The following is a 19,775-nucleotide window of genomic DNA, read 5'->3' on the forward strand; positions in this document are numbered from 1 at the left end:
AGAGAAAACTTGAGTGGGTCTTATACTCAGAAAGGAGCAGAATCAAAGAGAGTCACAGAATTCAGGAGCTGGGGGAGATAGCTAGAAACTCTCCTATCTTCTGGCCACACTCAAACTGCTCCCTGCACATAAGCAACAGTCTTCTGGGGTAGAGGGAATGGTGACCCGTCACTCACCTCCCTCCCACTCACTTCGCCTTCTTGAGGACCTCCGCTAGCCTGGTAATGCTAATACACCATCCTCTCTCAAACACCCTGAACTGAGGTGAAACTGCCTGAACTGAGGCAATAGGGCCACCCTGAGAGACCAAAATGCTGGAGACCCCACATACCTGATGTCTGAGTCTTTACAGAGGAACTTGAGGATGCTATGGACGGTGGGAAAGTGCTGGTAATAGACAGAGGAGTAGTGGGACCAGTGAATAGTGTAGTGGAGCTCCTGATGCCTGCAAAGCCAGGGGCTGATTGAGAAAATGAAGAATTATTAGTTGAACTATAGAAATTTGATATGGCCTGAACTGTGTCCCTATTACCAAAGGGAGTAGACTCAGAGAAAGCATGGACTGTGAATGGATGCATGACACCTGGCACAGATGAATGTTTGTGCCTCATACTGGAGGACGACACAGAGCTGGCTGTGTGCTGGGAAATGCCCTCTGTAGCAGGGTGTTCACTTATTGAGGAAGAAGGACTTGAGGTTATCATTGGTGACAAAGTGCTGGTTTGAGATTCTCTGCTGGTCTCCATGGTCTGACTGCTGTGGTCCTGAGATGATGCTGCTGTCTCTAGAGCAGAGGGGCAGGAAGAGTGTGCTGTTGACAGTGACTTTTCTCCAGTTGTCACGGGGATTGTTGAGATGACTGTAGTAAAAGTTCCGGTTTCAGGAACTGGCATGTGATTTGTGTTGCCTCCTGTAATGTCTGCTGAAATGGGTGTTGTGTGGACCTCTGAGGTCATGGGAGGTGTGTTACTTACAGTAGAAGAATATGAAATCTCACCTTTGGAGGCCGATGACGTGGGCATTTCTGACGGAGTGGAAGGCTTAGGGCTGACGCTGGAAGGAGATAAAGTGCTTGCTGCCCCAGAGGTGGCTCTGTCCTGGGTAATGTGGTCCATAGGAGTATATCCACTTACAGCAGATGAAGATGTTGAGGTGGTCACTCGTGACAGAGTGCTGGTTTGAGATTCTCTGCTGGTCTCCATGTTCGGACTGGTGTGGTGGTGAGATGATGCTGTTTTCTCTGGAGCAGAAGTGAAGGAAGAGTGTGCTGTTGACAGTGACTTTTGTCCAGTTGTTACTGAGATTGTTGAGGTGACTGGAGTAGAACTTTTCCTTTCAGGTTGTCGTGTGTGATTTGTGTTTCCTCCTGTAATGTCTGATGAAATGGGTGTTGTGGGGACCTCTGAGGTCATGCGAGGTGAGTTGCTTCCACTAGAAGAGGATGAAACCTCACCTGTGGAGGCCGATGACTTGGGCCTTTCTGACATTCTGGAAGGCTTAAGGCGGACACTGGAAGGAGATAAAGTGCTTGCTGCCCCAGAGGTGGCTGTGTCCTGGGAAATGTGGTCATTATGAGTGTATCCACCTACAGAGGATGCAGGACTTGAGGTGGTCTCTGGTGAGAGAGTGCTGGTTTGAGATTCCTTGCTGGGCTCCGTGGTCTGACTGGTGTGGTTCTCAGATGCTGTTGTCTCTGGAGCAGAGGTGAAGGAAGAGTGTGCTGTTGACAGTGACTTTTGTCCAGTTGTCACGGAGATTGCTGAGGTGACTGTAGTAAAAGTTCCAGTTTCAGGATGTTGCATGTGATTTGTGTTTCCTCCTGTAATGTCTGCTGAAATGGGTGTTGTATGGACCTCTGAGATCATATGAGGTGTGTTGCTTACAGTAGAAGAGGATGAAATCTCACCTTTGGAGGCCGATGACGTGGGCATTTCCGACGGAGTGGAAGGCTTATGGCTGACACTGGAAGGAGATAAAGTGCTTGCTGCCCCAGAGGTGGCTGTGTCCTGGGAAATGTGGTCCGTAGGAGTATATCCACTTAAAGAGGATGAAGATGTTGAGGTGGTCACTGGTGACAGAGTGCTGGCTTGAGTTTCTCTGCTGGTCTCCGAGATCTGACTGCTGTGGTGCTGAGATGATGCTGTTGTCTCCGGAGAAGAGATGAAGGAAGAGCCTGCTGTTGACAGCGACTTTTGTCCAGTTGTCACAGAGATTGCTGAGGTGACTGTAGTAAAAGTTTCAGTTTCAGCTTGTAGCATGTGATTGGTGTTTCCTCCTGTAATGTCTGCTGAAATGGGTGTTGTGGGGACCTCTGAGGTCATGGGAGGTGTGTTACCTACAGTTGAAGAGGATGAAATCGCACCTGTGAGGGCCGATGACGTGGGCCCTTCTGACATTGTGGAACGCATAAGGCTGACACTGGAAGGAGATAAAGTGCTTGCTGCCCCAGAGGTGGCTGTGTCCTGGGAAATGTGGTCCGTAGGAGAATATCCGCTTACAGCGGATGAAGATGTTGAGGTGGTCACTCGTGACAGAGTGCTGGTTTGAGATTCTCTGCTGGTCACCGTGGTCTGACTGGTGTGGTTCTCAGATGCTGTTGTCTCTGGAGCAGAGGTGAAGGAAGAGTGTGCTGTTGACAGTGACTTTTGTCCAGTTGTTACTGAGATTGTTGAGGTGACTGGAGTAGAACTTTTCCTTTCAGGTTGTCGTGTGTGATTTGTGTTTCCTCCTGTAATGTCTGATGAAATGGGTGTTGTGGGGACCTCTGAGGTCATGCGAGGTGAGTTGCTTCCACTAGAAGAGGATGAAACCTCACCTGTGGTGGCCGATGACTTGGGCCTTTCTGACATTGTGGAAGGCTTAAGGCGGACACTGGAAGGAGATAAAGTGCTTGCTGCCCCAGAGGTGGCTGTGTCCTGGGAAATGTGGTCATTATGAGTGTATCCACCTACAGAGGATGCAGGACTTGAGGTGGTCTCTGGTGAGAGAGTGCTGGTTTGAGATTCCTTGCTGGGCTCCGTGGTCTGACTGGTGTGGTTCTCAGATGCTGTTGTCTCTGGAGCAGAGGTGAAGGAAGAGCGTGCTGTTGACAGCGACTTTTGTCCAGTTGTCACGGAGATTGCTGAGGTGACTGTAGTAGAAGTTTCAGTTTCAGCTTGTAGCATGTGATTGGTGTTTCCTCCTGTAATGTCTGCTGAAATGGGTGTTGTGGGGACCTCTGAGGTCATGGGAGGTGTGTTACCTACAGTTGAAGAGGATGAAATCGCACCTGTGAGGGCCGATGACGTGGGCCCTTCTGACATTGTGGAACGCATAAGGCTGACACTGGAAGGAGATAAAGTGCTTGCTGCCCCAGAGGTGGCTGTGTCCTGGGAAATGTGGTCCGTAGGAGAATATCCACTTACAGAGGATGAAGATGTTGAGGTGGTCACTCGTGACAGAGTGCTGGTTTGAGATTCTCTGCTGGTCACCGTGGTCTGACTGGTGTGGTTCTCAGATGCTGTTGTCTCTGGAGCAGAGGTGAAGGAAGAGTGTGCTGTTGACAGTGACTTTTGTCCAGTTGTCACGGAGATTGCTGAGGTGACTGTAGTAAAAGTTCCAGTTTCAGGATGTTGCATGTGATTTGTGTTTCCTCCTGTAATGTCTGCTGAAATGGGTGTTGTGTGGACCTCTGAGATCATATGAGGTGTGTTGCTTACAGTAGAAGAGGATGAAATCTCACCTGCGGAGGCCGATGACGTGGGCATTTCTGACGGAGTGGAAGGCTTATGGCTAACACTGGAAGGAGATAAAGTGCTTGCTGCCCCAGAGGTGGCTGTGTCCTGGGAAATGTGGTCCATAGGAGTATATCCACTTACAGCAGATGACGGTGTTGAGGTGGTCACTGGTGAGAGAGTGCTGGCTTGAGATTCTCTGCTGGTCTCCGTGGTCTGACTGGTGTGGTCCTGAGATGATGCTGTTGTCTCTGGAGCAGAAGTGAAGGAAGACTGTGGTGTTGACAGTGACTTTTGTCTAGTTGTTACTGAGATTGTTGAGGTGACTGGAGAAGAACTTTTCCTTTCAGGTTGTCTTGTGTGATTTGTGTTTCCTCCTGTAATATCTGATGAAATGGGTGTTGTGGGGACCTCTGAGGTCATGCGAGGTGAGTTGCTTCCACTAGAAGAGGATGAAACCTCACCTGTGGAGGCCGATGACTTGGGCCTTTCTGACATTGTGGAAGGCTTAAGGCGGACACTGGAAGGAGATAAAGTGCTTGCTGCCCCAGAGGTGGCTGTGTCCTGGGAAATGTGGTCATTATGAGTGTATCCACCTACAGAGGATGCAGGACTTGAGGTGGTCTCTAGTGAGAGAGTGCTGGTTTGAGATTCCTTGCTGGGCTCCGTGGTCTGACTGGTGTGGTTCTCAGATGCTGTTGTCTCTGGAGCAGAGGTGAAGGAAGAGCGTGCTGTTGACAGTGACTTTTGTCCAGTTGTCATGGAGATTGCTGAGGTGACTGTAGTAAAAGTTCCAGTTTCAGGATGTTGCATGTGATTTGTGTTTCCTCCTGTAATGTCTGCTGAAATGGGTGTTGTATGGACCTCTGAGATCATATGAGGTGTGTTGCTTACAGTAGAAGAGGATGAAATCTCACCTTTGGAGGCCGATGACGTGGGCATTTCCGACGGAGTGGAAGGCTTATGGCTGACACTGGAAGGAGATAAAGTGCTTGCTGCCCCAGAGGTGGCTGTGTCCTGGGAAATGTGGTCCGTAGGAGTATATCCACTTAAAGAGGATGAAGATGTTGAGGTGGTCACTGGTGACAGAGTGCTGGCTTGAGTTTCTCTGCTGGTCTCCGAGATCTGACTGCTGTGGTGCTGAGATGATGCTGTTGTCTCCGGAGAAGAGATGAAGGAAGAGCCTGCTGTTGACAGCGACTTTTGTCCAGTTGTCACAGAGATTGCTGAGGTGACTGTAGTAAAAGTTTCAGTTTCAGCTTGTAGCATGTGATTGGTGTTTCCTCCTGTAATGTCTGCTGAAATGGGTGTTGTGGGGACCTCTGAGGTCATGGGAGGTGTGTTACCTACAGTTGAAGAGGATGAAATCGCACCTGTGAGGGCCGATGACGTGGGCCCTTCTGACATTGTGGAACGCATAAGGCTGACACTGGAAGGAGATAAAGTGCTTGCTGCCCCAGAGGTGGCTGTGTCCTGGGAAATGTGGTCCGTAGGAGAATATCCGCTTACAGCGGATGAAGATGTTGAGGTGGTCACTCGTGACAGAGTGCTGGTTTGAGATTCTCTGCTGGTCACCGTGGTCTGACTGGTGTGGTTCTCAGATGCTGTTGTCTCTGGAGCAGAGGTGAAGGAAGAGTGTGCTGTTGACAGTGACTTTTGTCCAGTTGTTACTGAGATTGTTGAGGTGACTGGAGTAGAACTTTTCCTTTCAGGTTGTCGTGTGTGATTTGTGTTTCCTCCTGTAATGTCTGATGAAATGGGTGTTGTGGGGACCTCTGAGGTCATGCGAGGTGAGTTGCTTCCACTAGAAGAGGATGAAACCTCACCTGTGGTGGCCGATGACTTGGGCCTTTCTGACATTGTGGAAGGCTTAAGGCGGACACTGGAAGGAGATAAAGTGCTTGCTGCCCCAGAGGTGGCTGTGTCCTGGGAAATGTGGTCATTATGAGTGTATCCACCTACAGAGGATGCAGGACTTGAGGTGGTCTCTGGTGAGAGAGTGCTGGTTTGAGATTCCTTGCTGGGCTCCGTGGTCTGACTGGTGTGGTTCTCAGATGCTGTTGTCTCTGGAGCAGAGGTGAAGGAAGAGCGTGCTGTTGACAGCGACTTTTGTCCAGTTGTCACGGAGATTGCTGAGGTGACTGTAGTAGAAGTTTCAGTTTCAGCTTGTAGCATGTGATTGGTGTTTCCTCCTGTAATGTCTGCTGAAATGGGTGTTGTGGGGACCTCTGAGGTCATGGGAGGTGTGTTACCTACAGTTGAAGAGGATGAAATCGCACCTGTGAGGGCCGATGACGTGGGCCCTTCTGACATTGTGGAACGCATAAGGCTGACACTGGAAGGAGATAAAGTGCTTGCTGCCCCAGAGGTGGCTGTGTCCTGGGAAATGTGGTCCGTAGGAGAATATCCACTTACAGAGGATGAAGATGTTGAGGTGGTCACTCGTGACAGAGTGCTGGTTTGAGATTCTCTGCTGGTCACCGTGGTCTGACTGGTGTGGTTCTCAGATGCTGTTGTCTCTGGAGCAGAGGTGAAGGAAGAGTGTGCTGTTGACAGTGACTTTTGTCCAGTTGTCACGGAGATTGCTGAGGTGACTGTAGTAAAAGTTCCAGTTTCAGGATGTTGCATGTGATTTGTGTTTCCTCCTGTAATGTCTGCTGAAATGGGTGTTGTGTGGACCTCTGAGATCATATGAGGTGTGTTGCTTACAGTAGAAGAGGATGAAATCTCACCTGCGGAGGCCGATGACGTGGGCATTTCTGACGGAGTGGAAGGCTTATGGCTAACACTGGAAGGAGATAAAGTGCTTGCTGCCCCAGAGGTGGCTGTGTCCTGGGAAATGTGGTCCATAGGAGTATATCCACTTACAGCAGATGACGGTGTTGAGGTGGTCACTGGTGAGAGAGTGCTGGCTTGAGATTCTCTGCTGGTCTCCGTGGTCTGACTGGTGTGGTCCTGAGATGATGCTGTTGTCTCTGGAGCAGAAGTGAAGGAAGACTGTGGTGTTGACAGTGACTTTTGTCTAGTTGTTACTGAGATTGTTGAGGTGACTGGAGAAGAACTTTTCCTTTCAGGTTGTCTTGTGTGATTTGTGTTTCCTCCTGTAATATCTGATGAAATGGGTGTTGTGGGGACCTCTGAGGTCATGCGAGGTGAGTTGCTTCCACTAGAAGAGGATGAAACCTCACCTGTGGAGGCCGATGACTTGGGCCTTTCTGACATTGTGGAAGGCTTAAGGCGGACACTGGAAGGAGATAAAGTGCTTGCTGCCCCAGAGGTGGCTGTGTCCTGGGAAATGTGGTCATTATGAGTGTATCCACCTACAGAGGATGCAGGACTTGAGGTGGTCTCTAGTGAGAGAGTGCTGGTTTGAGATTCCTTGCTGGGCTCCGTGGTCTGACTGGTGTGGTTCTCAGATGCTGTTGTCTCTGGAGCAGAGGTGAAGGAAGAGCGTGCTGTTGACAGTGACTTTTGTCCAGTTGTCATGGAGATTGCTGAGGTGACTGTAGTAAAAGTTCCAGTTTCAGGATGTTGCATGTGATTTGTGTTTCCTCCTGTAATGTCTGCTGAAATGGGTGTTGTATGGACCTCTGAGATCATATGAGGTGTGTTGCTTACAGTAGAAGAGGATGAAATCTCACCTTTGGAGGCCGATGACGTGGGCATTTCCGACGGAGTGGAAGGCTTATGGCTGACACTGGAAGGAGATAAAGTGCTTGCTGCCCCAGAGGTGGCTGTGTCCTGGGAAATGTGGTCCGTAGGAGTATATCCACTTAAAGAGGATGAAGATGTTGAGGTGGTCACTGGTGACAGAGTGCTGGCTTGAGTTTCTCTGCTGGTCTCCGAGATCTGACTGCTGTGGTGCTGAGATGATGCTGTTGTCTCCGGAGAAGAGATGAAGGAAGAGCCTGCTGTTGACAGCGACTTTTGTCCAGTTGTCACAGAGATTGCTGAGGTGACTGTAGTAAAAGTTTCAGTTTCAGCTTGTAGCATGTGATTGGTGTTTCCTCCTGTAATGTCTGCTGAAATGGGTGTTGTGGGGACCTCTGAGGTCATGGGAGGTGTGTTACCTACAGTTGAAGAGGATGAAATCGCACCTGTGAGGGCCGATGACGTGGGCCCTTCTGACATTGTGGAACGCATAAGGCTGACACTGGAAGGAGATAAAGTGCTTGCTGCCCCAGAGGTGGCTGTGTCCTGGGAAATGTGGTCCGTAGGAGAATATCCGCTTACAGCGGATGAAGATGTTGAGGTGGTCACTCGTGACAGAGTGCTGGTTTGAGATTCTCTGCTGGTCACCGTGGTCTGACTGGTGTGGTTCTCAGATGCTGTTGTCTCTGGAGCAGAGGTGAAGGAAGAGTGTGCTGTTGACAGTGACTTTTGTCCAGTTGTTACTGAGATTGTTGAGGTGACTGGAGTAGAACTTTTCCTTTCAGGTTGTCGTGTGTGATTTGTGTTTCCTCCTGTAATGTCTGATGAAATGGGTGTTGTGGGGACCTCTGAGGTCATGCGAGGTGAGTTGCTTCCACTAGAAGAGGATGAAACCTCACCTGTGGTGGCCGATGACTTGGGCCTTTCTGACATTGTGGAAGGCTTAAGGCGGACACTGGAAGGAGATAAAGTGCTTGCTGCCCCAGAGGTGGCTGTGTCCTGGGAAATGTGGTCATTATGAGTGTATCCACCTACAGAGGATGCAGGACTTGAGGTGGTCTCTGGTGAGAGAGTGCTGGTTTGAGATTCCTTGCTGGGCTCCGTGGTCTGACTGGTGTGGTTCTCAGATGCTGTTGTCTCTGGAGCAGAGGTGAAGGAAGAGCGTGCTGTTGACAGCGACTTTTGTCCAGTTGTCACGGAGATTGCTGAGGTGACTGTAGTAGAAGTTTCAGTTTCAGCTTGTAGCATGTGATTGGTGTTTCCTCCTGTAATGTCTGCTGAAATGGGTGTTGTGGGGACCTCTGAGGTCATGGGAGGTGTGTTACCTACAGTTGAAGAGGATGAAATCGCACCTGTGAGGGCCGATGACGTGGGCCCTTCTGACATTGTGGAACGCATAAGGCTGACACTGGAAGGAGATAAAGTGCTTGCTGCCCCAGAGGTGGCTGTGTCCTGGGAAATGTGGTCCGTAGGAGAATATCCACTTACAGAGGATGAAGATGTTGAGGTGGTCACTCGTGACAGAGTGCTGGTTTGAGATTCTCTGCTGGTCACCGTGGTCTGACTGGTGTGGTTCTCAGATGCTGTTGTCTCTGGAGCAGAGGTGAAGGAAGAGTGTGCTGTTGACAGTGACTTTTGTCCAGTTGTCACGGAGATTGCTGAGGTGACTGTAGTAAAAGTTCCAGTTTCAGGATGTTGCATGTGATTTGTGTTTCCTCCTGTAATGTCTGCTGAAATGGGTGTTGTGTGGACCTCTGAGATCATATGAGGTGTGTTGCTTACAGTAGAAGAGGATGAAATCTCACCTGCGGAGGCCGATGACGTGGGCATTTCTGACGGAGTGGAAGGCTTATGGCTAACACTGGAAGGAGATAAAGTGCTTGCTGCCCCAGAGGTGGCTGTGTCCTGGGAAATGTGGTCCATAGGAGTATATCCACTTACAGCAGATGACGGTGTTGAGGTGGTCACTGGTGAGAGAGTGCTGGCTTGAGATTCTCTGCTGGTCTCCGTGGTCTGACTGGTGTGGTCCTGAGATGATGCTGTTGTCTCTGGAGCAGAAGTGAAGGAAGACTGTGGTGTTGACAGTGACTTTTGTCTAGTTGTTACTGAGATTGTTGAGGTGACTGGAGAAGAACTTTTCCTTTCAGGTTGTCTTGTGTGATTTGTGTTTCCTCCTGTAATATCTGATGAAATGGGTGTTGTGGGGACCTCTGAGGTCATGCGAGGTGAGTTGCTTCCACTAGAAGAGGATGAAACCTCACCTGTGGAGGCCGATGACTTGGGCCTTTCTGACATTGTGGAAGGCTTAAGGCGGACACTGGAAGGAGATAAAGTGCTTGCTGCCCCAGAGGTGGCTGTGTCCTGGGAAATGTGGTCATTATGAGTGTATCCACCTACAGAGGATGCAGGACTTGAGGTGGTCTCTAGTGAGAGAGTGCTGGTTTGAGATTCCTTGCTGGGCTCCGTGGTCTGACTGGTGTGGTTCTCAGATGCTGTTGTCTCTGGAGCAGAGGTGAAGGAAGAGCGTGCTGTTGACAGTGACTTTTGTCCAGTTGTCATGGAGATTGCTGAGGTGACTGTAGTAAAAGTTCCAGTTTCAGGATGTTGCATGTGATTTGTGTTTCCTCCTGTAATGTCTGCTGAAATGGGTGTTGTATGGACCTCTGAGATCATATGAGGTGTGTTGCTTACAGTAGAAGAGGATGAAATCTCACCTTTGGAGGCCGATGACGTGGGCATTTCCGACGGAGTGGAAGGCTTATGGCTGACACTGGAAGGAGATAAAGTGCTTGCTGCCCCAGAGGTGGCTGTGTCCTGGGAAATGTGGTCCGTAGGAGTATATCCACTTAAAGAGGATGAAGATGTTGAGGTGGTCACTGGTGACAGAGTGCTGGCTTGAGTTTCTCTGCTGGTCTCCGAGATCTGACTGCTGTGGTGCTGAGATGATGCTGTTGTCTCCGGAGAAGAGATGAAGGAAGAGCCTGCTGTTGACAGCGACTTTTGTCCAGTTGTCACAGAGATTGCTGAGGTGACTGTAGTAAAAGTTTCAGTTTCAGCTTGTAGCATGTGATTGGTGTTTCCTCCTGTAATGTCTGCTGAAATGGGTGTTGTGGGGACCTCTGAGGTCATGGGAGGTGTGTTACCTACAGTTGAAGAGGATGAAATCGCACCTGTGAGGGCCGATGACGTGGGCCCTTCTGACATTGTGGAACGCATAAGGCTGACACTGGAAGGAGATAAAGTGCTTGCTGCCCCAGAGGTGGCTGTGTCCTGGGAAATGTGGTCCGTAGGAGAATATCCGCTTACAGCGGATGAAGATGTTGAGGTGGTCACTCGTGACAGAGTGCTGGTTTGAGATTCTCTGCTGGTCACCGTGGTCTGACTGGTGTGGTTCTCAGATGCTGTTGTCTCTGGAGCAGAGGTGAAGGAAGAGTGTGCTGTTGACAGTGACTTTTGTCCAGTTGTTACTGAGATTGTTGAGGTGACTGGAGTAGAACTTTTCCTTTCAGGTTGTCGTGTGTGATTTGTGTTTCCTCCTGTAATGTCTGATGAAATGGGTGTTGTGGGGACCTCTGAGGTCATGCGAGGTGAGTTGCTTCCACTAGAAGAGGATGAAACCTCACCTGTGGTGGCCGATGACTTGGGCCTTTCTGACATTGTGGAAGGCTTAAGGCGGACACTGGAAGGAGATAAAGTGCTTGCTGCCCCAGAGGTGGCTGTGTCCTGGGAAATGTGGTCATTATGAGTGTATCCACCTACAGAGGATGCAGGACTTGAGGTGGTCTCTGGTGAGAGAGTGCTGGTTTGAGATTCCTTGCTGGGCTCCGTGGTCTGACTGGTGTGGTTCTCAGATGCTGTTGTCTCTGGAGCAGAGGTGAAGGAAGAGCGTGCTGTTGACAGCGACTTTTGTCCAGTTGTCACGGAGATTGCTGAGGTGACTGTAGTAGAAGTTTCAGTTTCAGCTTGTAGCATGTGATTGGTGTTTCCTCCTGTAATGTCTGCTGAAATGGGTGTTGTGGGGACCTCTGAGGTCATGGGAGGTGTGTTACCTACAGTTGAAGAGGATGAAATCGCACCTGTGAGGGCCGATGACGTGGGCCCTTCTGACATTGTGGAACGCATAAGGCTGACACTGGAAGGAGATAAAGTGCTTGCTGCCCCAGAGGTGGCTGTGTCCTGGGAAATGTGGTCCGTAGGAGAATATCCACTTACAGAGGATGAAGATGTTGAGGTGGTCACTCGTGACAGAGTGCTGGTTTGAGATTCTCTGCTGGTCACCGTGGTCTGACTGGTGTGGTTCTCAGATGCTGTTGTCTCTGGAGCAGAGGTGAAGGAAGAGTGTGCTGTTGACAGTGACTTTTGTCCAGTTGTCACGGAGATTGCTGAGGTGACTGTAGTAAAAGTTCCAGTTTCAGGATGTTGCATGTGATTTGTGTTTCCTCCTGTAATGTCTGCTGAAATGGGTGTTGTGTGGACCTCTGAGATCATATGAGGTGTGTTGCTTACAGTAGAAGAGGATGAAATCTCACCTGCGGAGGCCGATGACGTGGGCATTTCTGACGGAGTGGAAGGCTTATGGCTAACACTGGAAGGAGATAAAGTGCTTGCTGCCCCAGAGGTGGCTGTGTCCTGGGAAATGTGGTCCATAGGAGTATATCCACTTACAGCAGATGACGGTGTTGAGGTGGTCACTGGTGAGAGAGTGCTGGCTTGAGATTCTCTGCTGGTCTCCGTGGTCTGACTGGTGTGGTCCTGAGATGATGCTGTTGTCTCTGGAGCAGAAGTGAAGGAAGACTGTGGTGTTGACAGTGACTTTTGTCTAGTTGTTACTGAGATTGTTGAGGTGACTGGAGAAGAACTTTTCCTTTCAGGTTGTCTTGTGTGATTTGTGTTTCCTCCTGTAATATCTGATGAAATGGGTGTTGTGGGGACCTCTGAGGTCATGCGAGGTGAGTTGCTTCCACTAGAAGAGGATGAAACCTCACCTGTGGAGGCCGATGACTTGGGCCTTTCTGACATTGTGGAAGGCTTAAGGCGGACACTGGAAGGAGATAAAGTGCTTGCTGCCCCAGAGGTGGCTGTGTCCTGGGAAATGTGGTCATTATGAGTGTATCCACCTACAGAGGATGCAGGACTTGAGGTGGTCTCTAGTGAGAGAGTGCTGGTTTGAGATTCCTTGCTGGGCTCCGTGGTCTGACTGGTGTGGTTCTCAGATGCTGTTGTCTCTGGAGCAGAGGTGAAGGAAGAGCGTGCTGTTGACAGTGACTTTTGTCCAGTTGTCATGGAGATTGCTGAGGTGACTGTAGTAAAAGTTCCAGTTTCAGGATGTTGCATGTGATTTGTGTTTCCTCCTGTAATGTCTGCTGAAATGGGTGTTGTATGGACCTCTGAGATCATATGAGGTGTGTTGCTTACAGTAGAAGAGGATGAAATCTCACCTTTGGAGGCCGATGACGTGGGCATTTCCGACGGAGTGGAAGGCTTAGGGCTGACGCTGGAAGGAGATAAAGTGCTTGCTGCCCCAGAGGTGGCTCTGTCCTGGGAAATGTGGTCCGTAGGAGTATATCCACTTACAGCAGATGAAGATGTTGAGGCGGTCACTAGTGAGAGAGTGCTGGCTTGAGAATCTCTGCTGGTCTCCGTGGTCTGACTGGTGTGGTCCTGAGATGATGCTCTTGTCTCTGGAGCAGAAGTGAAGGAAGAGTGTGCTGTTGATGGTGACTTTTGTCCAATTGTCACTGAGATTGTTGAGGTGAATAGAGTAGAGCTTCGTGCATCTGGTTGTCGCATGTAATTTGTGTTTCGTCCTGTAACGTCTGATGAAATGGGTGTAGTGGGGACCTCTGAGGTCATGGGAGGTGTGTTACCTACAGTTGAAGAGGATGAAATCGCACCTGTGAGGGCCGATGACGTGGGCCCTTCTGACATTGTGGAACGCATAAGGCTGACACTGGAAGGAGATAAAGTGCTTGCTGCCCCAGAGGTGGCTGTGTCCTGGGAAATGTGGTCTGTAGGAGTATATCCACTTACAGAGGATGAAGATGTTGAGGTGGTCACTCGTGACAGAGTGCTGGTTTGAGATTCTCTGCTGGTCACCGTGGTCTGACTGGTGTGGTGGTGAGATGATGCTGTTTTCTCTGCAGCAGAAGTGAAGGAAGAGTGTGCTGTTGACAGTGACTTTTGTCCAGTTGTTACTGAGATTGTTGAGGTGACTGGAGTAGAACTTTTCCTTTCAGGTTGTCGTGTGTGATTTGTGTTTCCTCCTGTAATGTCTGATGAAATGGGTGTTGTGGGGACCTCTGAGGTCATGCGAGGTGAGTTGCTTCCACTAGAAGAGGATGAAACCTCACCTGTGGAGGCTGATGACTTGGGCCTTTCTGACATTGTAGAAGGCTTAAGGCGGACACTGGAAGGAGATAAAGTGCTTGCTGCCCCAGAGGTGGCTGTGTCCTGGGAAATGTGGTCATTATGAGTGTATCCACCTACAGAGGATGCAGGACTTGAGGTGGTCTCTAGTGAGAGAGTGCTTGTTTGAGATTCCTTGCTGGGCTCCGTGGTCTGACTGGTGTGGTTCTCAGATGCTGTTGTCTCTGGAGCAGAGGTGAAGGAAGAGTGTGTTGTTAGGAATTAACTTAACTTTGCATCTTAAAGACCTAGAAAAAGAGGAACAAACTAAACTCAAAGCCAGCAGTAAGAAGGAATAAACAAAGATTAAAACAGAGATACATGAATATGGAATTTCAAAACCATGAGAAAATAGATAAAACCAAAAGTTGCTTCTTTGAGAAGATGAGCAAAATTGATAAAATATCGCTAGGTGGACTAAGAAGAAAAGAGCGAAGACTCGAATTACTAACATGAGAAATGAAAGTGTGGACATTACCAGCAATTCTACAAAAATAAAAGGATTATAAGCAAGGAGTGTGAGCAGTTATACACCAACAGATTGGATAACCTCCACGAAATGGTCAATGTGTTTCCTAGAAACACAAAACCTGTCAAGACCAAATCATAAAGAAATAGAAAATCTGAATAGATCTATAACTTGTAAGGAGATTGACTCCACAATCAAAATTCTCCCAACAAAGAAAAGCCCTGGGCTTAATGGCTTCAGGGGAATTCTACCAAACACTCAAAGAAGAACTAACACCATACTTTTCACACTTTTCCAATAAATTGAAGAGGAAGGAACTTGCCCTAACTCATTCTTTTAGGCCAGCATTACTCTGATACCAAACCCAGACAAATACACTACAAGGAAAAAAAAAATATATATATATATATATATATATGCCTTAGGACCAATATTTCTTACAAGCATTGAGGAAAAATCTTCAACAAAATAGAAGCTAACTGCATTCAGCAGCATATTAAAGGGATTATTCTCCATGACTAAATGAGTTTTATTCCTGGAATGCAAGGATGATTCAACATAAAAAACTTAGTCAACGCAATACATCACACTAATAGAATGAAGGTGGGAAACAACATGCTCATCTCAATTGATGTAAAAAAAGCATTTGACAAAATTCAACACTCTTTCATGATAAAACTGCTCTTCAAAGTAGGAGCAGAAGGAAACTACCTCAATATAATGCAAATCATATATTAAAATCCCACAATGAACATCATACTCAATGGTGAAAGACAAAGCTGTTTCTCTAACATCAGGAACAAAGCAAGGATGCTTGCTTTCACCACTTGTATTCAACATAGTACTGGAAGTTCTAGCCAGATCAATTATGGGAAAAAAAAAAAAAAGAAGAAGAAGAAAAAAGAAAAGAAAAAAATAAATAAAAGACATCCAAATTAGAAAGGAGGAAGCATAATTATCTGTTTACAAATGATATGATCTTATATGTACAAAACTCTAAAGTTTCCATACAAAAAACTTGTAAAACTACTAAGTGAATTCAGCGCAGTAGTAGGATACAAGGTCAACACACAAAAATCAGTTGTATTTCTATATGCTAATAATGAACAATCCAAAAAGGAAATTAAGAAAACAATTTTGTTTATAATAGCATCAAAAAGAAAAAAAATACCTAGGAATTAACAAAGGAGGTGAAAGCCTTGTACAATAAAAATGGCAAAATATTGCTGAAAGACATTAAAGAAGGCATAAATGAATAAAAACAGATCCCAAGTTTAATAGACTTAATATTGTTAGGATGTCAGAACTATCCAATGTGACCTGCAGATTCGATGCAGCCATCCCTGTCAAAATCCCAATGATATTTTTTGCAGAAATAGAAAAACTCATCCTAAAATTCATGTGGAATCTCAAAGGACCCCAAACAGCCAAAGCAATAATGAAAAAGAAGAACAAAGCTGGAGGGCTCACACTTCTGATTTCAAAACTTACTACAAATCTACAGTAATCAAAACACTGTGGTACTGGCATAAAGACAGACTTACAGATCAGTGAAATAGAATAGAGACCCAGAAATAAACCCTTGCATATATTGTCAAATGATTTTTTACAAGGAAACCAGACTATTCAATGAAAAAAGGACAGTTTGTTTTTAAATAAACAGTGCTGGGAAAACTGGGTATCCAGCTGCAAAAGAACGAAGTCAGGCCCTTGAAGAGGTACTTGTAACCTATGTTCACAGCAGCATTATTTACAACAGCTAAAACATGAAAGAAACCCAAGTGTTCATTGCTAAGTGTCCATTGAATGGACAAGCAAAATGTGGAAAATACATACACTGGAACGTGATTCAGCCTCAAAGAAGGAACACAATTCCGACATATGCTACAGCATGACTGAATATTGAGGACATTATGCTCAGTGAAATAAGCCAGTCACAAAAAGACAAATATTGTACAAACTCCACTTACATGAACCACTTAGAATAGTCAAAATCATAGAGACAGAAAGTACAATGGTGGTTGCCAGAGGCTGGGAGGAAAAAAAGAAATAAGGAGTTATTGTTTAATGGGTATAAAGTTTCAGTTTTACAGATGAAAAAGTGTTCTGGAGATGTGTTGTGGTGACAATAGCAAAACATTATGAGTATATTTAACGTCATAGGGTTGTATACTTAAAATGTGTATTTTACCATAATTAAAAAATAAGATGAATTGAGAAAAAATAGAAACCTGATATACACTATTTTAAATTGAATTAGCAGTGATAAAATAAACCCACCTCTCACAAAATGTAGGTCAAGATTATATTATAGGCAATTAGATAATTCCAATTTTATACAAACTCTTCCAGAGCTTAGTAGAAGAGGGAATGCCCTACAACTAATTTTGCAAGGTTGTTGTAACTTTAATACCAAAACCAAATACAGACAGTGTAAGAAAGGAAAAGTATAGATCAATAATATAGATGGAAATGTCCAAAACAAAATATTAGCAAGCCAAGTTCAACATTGGATTTATTAAAAAAAAATTCATCATGATCAAGCTGGGTTTAAGCTAGAAGTACAAAAATATGAAATTAATATAAGTCACCGTATAAACAGAATGGAAGGGAAGACAAAATCATCACAACAGTTGCAGGAAAAGCATATGACCAAATTCAACACTCATTCCTGTTAAAACTCCTAGCAAACTAAAAATAAATGTTAACTCTTAATCTGACAAATGATGTCAATAAAAAACCATTATTAAACGTCATACTTGAAGATAAAATATTGGAAATATTTTCTTTAAAATTTGGAATGAGTCCATGTCGACTACTTCTATTTGACACTATGCTGGAGGTCTAGCCAGACAAAAAAATAAAAATAAACAAGAATATGAAGGTATAGAGAAGTTCTTTTTGGTATGGAAAGGAAGAAACACCCTGTGATCATTTGCAGATGATATAATTGTTTACATGTAAAGCCCCCCCAATTTCAAATTATTAGCAAAGTTCTACATATATGGTCAAAAATGTAAAAATAACTGTATTCCCATACATCAGCAAAAGAAAACATTTTTAAATGATAGTATTTATGATAATGACAAATATAAAATATTCAAGACTAAATCTAACAAAAGATGTGCTTAATCTTTGTGGACAAAGTTATACCACTTCACTGCAATATATTAAAGAAGATCTACTCATCATTTTAAATTTGCAAAATAGAGATAATTAAAAGATCCATACCCCGTAATGTCACTACCCAGACAACCACATTATTTTATTATTTTATTTTTATTTACTTAAATTCAATTAATTAACATATAGTGCATTATTAGTTTCAGAGGCAGAGTTCAGTAATTCATCAACTGCATATAACACCCAGTGCTCATTAATATCAAGTGCCCTCCTTAATGCCCATCACCCGTTTACCCCATTTCCCCACCCTCCACCCCTCCAGTCTGTTTCCTATAGTTAAGAGTCTGTTATGGTTTGTCTCCCTCTCTGATTTTATCTTATTTTATTTTTCCCTCCTTTCCCCTATGATCCTCTGTTATAGAATGGAATATTACTCAGCCATCAAAAAAATGATATCTTGCCATTTGCAATGACGTGGATAGAACTAGAGGGTATTATGCTAAGCGGAATAAGTCAATCAGAGAAAGACAATGATCATGATTTCACTCATATGTGGAATTTAAGAAATAGACAACCACATTATTGTGTGTCCTTCCAGCATTTTTTTCTTTTAAATAAATATATAGTTTAACTTACCCAGCATATATAATTTTGCATCCATTTTTTAAAACTTTATCTGATATTATGAGCATCTCTTTGTGTATTATTCTTTCTAAACATAGCCTGAGGAGACAAATCTTTTATGCCTTGGGTGGTAGTTCCTTCTCTTCTCCCTTCTGGAGGCAAGGCAGTGCTGGCTGAGGGGTAGGGGGACTGAGTCAGCTAAGCCCAACAGCAAGATCTTGGGTGTTGTAGGCAAAGTTCCCTTGCTGAGCTCTGGAGGCCCCTTTTCCCAACTAAGTCATTCCCTCCACAAAAACTTTTCATCGTACCATTCCCATTTCCATTTTCCTGCAAATGGTGCAGCATGGGGGCAAGGTGTCTCTCCTAGAGCACTTAATTCAGTGTGCTGAGTTAGCTCTTACCACCCCTCTGGAGATAATGAGAGTCAGGGATCACGTACACGCTACTGGTTCTTTGCTTGTAAGTTTTTCCCTGATAAACCTCACTTAATGCTTGTTCCATGTGTCGCTCATACGTCTGTGTGATAAGAGTGTGTGTGTTTGTGTGTGTGTGTGTGTGTGTGTGTGTGTGTGTGTCTCCATGCCCCTATGGAACATTGGATGTTGCCTTTATACATTAAATAATATTCCATCATAGGGACAGCCCCTAATATACTCACTGGTGGGCACTTAGGTGGTTTCCAATGTGTTGCTATCATAAATAAAGCCTTTGATGACTATCTTTGTGTATAATATTTTGTTTTGTTTTCATTATTTCAGCTCATCTCCTTAACATAAATTGCTGTAAATGGACATACTGGTTAATGCTGTTATAACAACTTTCATGTCATTAATTCATACCACCAAATTTCTTGACAGAGAAGTCATGCTAATTTACAGTCCCATTAGCAGTATATGAGAGAATACCTGTTTCCCAATACTCTCGACCCTATGTGGTGTTTTTTTTAAAGATTTTTATTTATTTATTTGAGAGAGAGAGCGTGAGCATGGGGAAGGAAAGGGGAGGCGCGAGGAGACTCCCTGCTGAGGACACGGAGATCATGACCTGAGCCCTAGGCAGCCGAGTAACCGACTAAGCCACCCAGGTGCCCCTACTCTCTCCCTTTGGAAAACATTTGTATTTGGTAATACCGATTTTAAATCTTGTCAAACAGGGCTGTGTCCTCCTTTTGAATCTTTGTTTAAAAGGCTTGCCAGTCCGGGGCTGAGTTGACTAGAATCTCCTGCACCAGTAAATAGGAAAGCAAGTGAGCCCCTTCAGGTTGATAACTCCATTTTATCCTGTAGGGGAGTAGGTGCAGTCTTAACAAGTCTCTAAATCTGTTGGGCTCGTCGTTAAGAGGAAGAGATTAGCATTAGTTATATCAATATATCTTTCACCACCATTTAAACAATAAATCTTAAGCCACTCCTTCAATGGATTAGTCAGCAATTTCGAAAAACACTTTGCTAACCTCCAGTGGGTTATTCCTCCGGAGGAAATCCTGGTAAGGGGGAGAGTCTTAGAGGAGTTCTTCTTGGTAGAAAGTGGTTCTCAGAAGATAGAGTGCATCCAAATCCCTGGGGGAACTTGAAGAAATGGATTCTGGGGCCCACCACCAGAGTCTGATTCCCTACATGGGGTGGGGTCCAGGAATCCGCCTTTAACACACGCGCAGGATGATTTTGATACCTGTGATCTATGGACCACGTTTTAAGGAACACCACCCTTAAAATAAAATGATAGTATCTGCTCTTAAGATTTTTTTTTTTTTTTTGTAAGCTAAAACCACCTTACTGAAGTGGTAAGGC

General features: G+C 45.6%; 2 protein-coding genes across 2 annotated transcripts in view; both read right to left on the reverse strand.

Moving 5' to 3' along the window:
* The window catches only part of MUC4 (mucin 4, cell surface associated), a 52,417-nt gene that overhangs the window by 22,789 nt on the left and 9,853 nt on the right, over nt 1-19,775 (reverse strand). The window lies entirely within an intron of this gene.
* Nucleotides 62-12,383, reverse strand: LOC148165018 (uncharacterized). The gene is made up of 12 exons (XM_088018813.1): nt 5,993-12,383; nt 5,087-5,186; nt 4,631-4,686; nt 3,269-3,368; nt 2,816-2,871; nt 2,363-2,462; nt 1,907-1,962; nt 1,454-1,496; nt 998-1,024; nt 674-784; nt 332-445; nt 62-143 (listed from the first exon to the last, which is right to left on the reverse strand). The coding sequence occupies exons 1-12, from the start codon at nt 12,381-12,383 to the stop codon at nt 62-64; spliced, it is 7,236 nt and encodes a 2,411-aa protein (XP_087874939.1).

The sequence above is a fragment of the Eumetopias jubatus genome, unplaced genomic scaffold, assembly GCF_037043125.1.
Source record: "Eumetopias jubatus isolate StellerSeaLion01/CBP00866 unplaced genomic scaffold, mEumJub1_p1.0 scaffold_1, whole genome shotgun sequence".
NCBI classification, from domain to species: Eukaryota; Metazoa; Chordata; class Mammalia; order Carnivora; family Otariidae; genus Eumetopias; species Eumetopias jubatus.